At 56.7% G+C, this 1,479-nt stretch overlaps 1 protein-coding gene across 1 annotated transcript in view; it reads left to right on the top strand.

Annotated features, from left to right (window-relative positions):
- Positions 1 to 1,346: 1,346 nt before the first annotated feature.
- The window catches only part of SLC37A2 (solute carrier family 37 member 2), a 22,740-nt gene continuing 22,607 nt past the window's right edge, over positions 1,347 to 1,479 (top strand). Inside the window, exon 1 of the mRNA XM_011367223.2 lies at positions 1,347 to 1,456. Within this exon, the coding sequence (XP_011365525.2) occupies positions 1,398 to 1,456 (59 nt within the window). The 5' untranslated portion in view covers positions 1,347 to 1,397. The remainder of the gene's footprint in view (positions 1,457 to 1,479) is intronic.

Here is a 1,479-nt window from a genome sequence, read left to right as displayed (position 1 = left end):
GTTTTTTCATCACACATTCTAGGACAGCGAGTATCTCCTGGGATTGTCCTGGGCAAACCAGGACATATATAGTCAACCTTCCCAGATCGATAGGAATGAAATGAATGTCCATCTGGGCATGGGCTGTAGTGTATTAAGGATTAAGTTAGCTGCCATTAGCTGTGCTCTTCCTTTGGTGTTTTGCCTCTCTGTGCCTTTTATTACCTAGTATTGGCTTCCTGATCTCCTTTCTTCTTTCTGCTCTATCCTTTTGCCTCCTGGCCTCCTCTCGTTGCTGTCTTCATTTCTGCCACCATCCTCCACCCTGACTGCCTGGCATTCACAGAGGGTTTTACAACTCAATCACCCTGTCTTCATTCCATTCCAACGCTGGTAGCAGCCAAGCCTATTATTCTGGATCCTAACCTGTTTGGTGGAGTCTTTGCTCCACTTCCGCCGGCTTGCACTTAGGGCCTGGGCACTCCTAGGAATTAGGGGTAGGGTGGGGGCAGGGCTGAGAGCCATTTGCACAAACACGATTCTATTTTATGTTCTATTAATAATTTTATTCTCAGGGCGAACGCTTCTCTCTTCCTTCTTTAGGTTCATATCCAAAGATCTCACAGTATCTTCTTATTATAGGTGGAAATACCCTGCAAATTTGAAGAGCACTGTTAAGAGCAGGGAATCCTCTACTCCAGACTGGCTCTTCGCTTCCTCCAGAAGAGACAGCAGGGATGGCCGTGGCACTGTGACCGGGAGGAGATAGGGAAGCCAGTCTCTCTTTGAGGGGCTTGGTGGGTCCTGTCTTGCTCAACACATGTTCTGGAGCTTGAGTGGAACAGGAAGCTCCTGTCTGGGCCGGGAGGTATGTTTGGAACCAGCGTCCTAACGCTCTGACACCCCTCATCCCACCCCGCGCTCCAAGGGACACTCGCACTCAGAGGTGTAACGTGGGGACCACCGAGTGTCAGCTCTGGCCCTCCAGCGTGCATCGGTTTCTCGTCCGTGTTGGGGCCACCACTTCTCCGGACAGGAAGGCGCCGCAGGAACAGCTACGACTGACGGATCGGATCGTCACGTAATGCTGAGAAGTGTGGGATCCCGCTTTCGGTTCCCGCGGGGAGTGAGCGGGCAGCGCCGGGCAAAAGCGGCCCCTGAAGCTGCGCGCGCTACGGGTCCTCAGCCCGAGGCAAAGCAGGAGAGAACCAGCGGCTGGCAGCCCCGCTGGAGAATGGGCAGTCGGTTCGCGCTGGGCCGGACCCCGAGGGCGGTCAGGTGCAAGGGGGCGGGGGCTCCAGGCCTGGGACTGCGGGGCCGGGGCGGGCGGGCCGGCGGGGCATTTAAACCCTGCTGCTGCACGGCTCTGCACCCTCCTCCGTCCATCTCGCCACCTCCCTCAGGCAACAGCCAGCAAGATGCGGTCCTCCTTGGCTCTGGGCGTCCGGTTCCTCCGCGCCTTCTCCAGGGACAGCTGGTGAGCGGGGCTGGGGAGGGAAG

The sequence above is a fragment of the Pteropus vampyrus genome, unplaced genomic scaffold (assembly GCF_000151845.1).
Source record: "Pteropus vampyrus isolate Shadow unplaced genomic scaffold, Pvam_2.0 Scaffold130, whole genome shotgun sequence".
NCBI lineage: Eukaryota > Metazoa > Chordata > Mammalia > Chiroptera > Pteropodidae > Pteropus > Pteropus vampyrus.
Note: the sequence above shows the minus strand (reverse complement) of the source record. Positions and strands in the feature narration are given on the sequence as shown.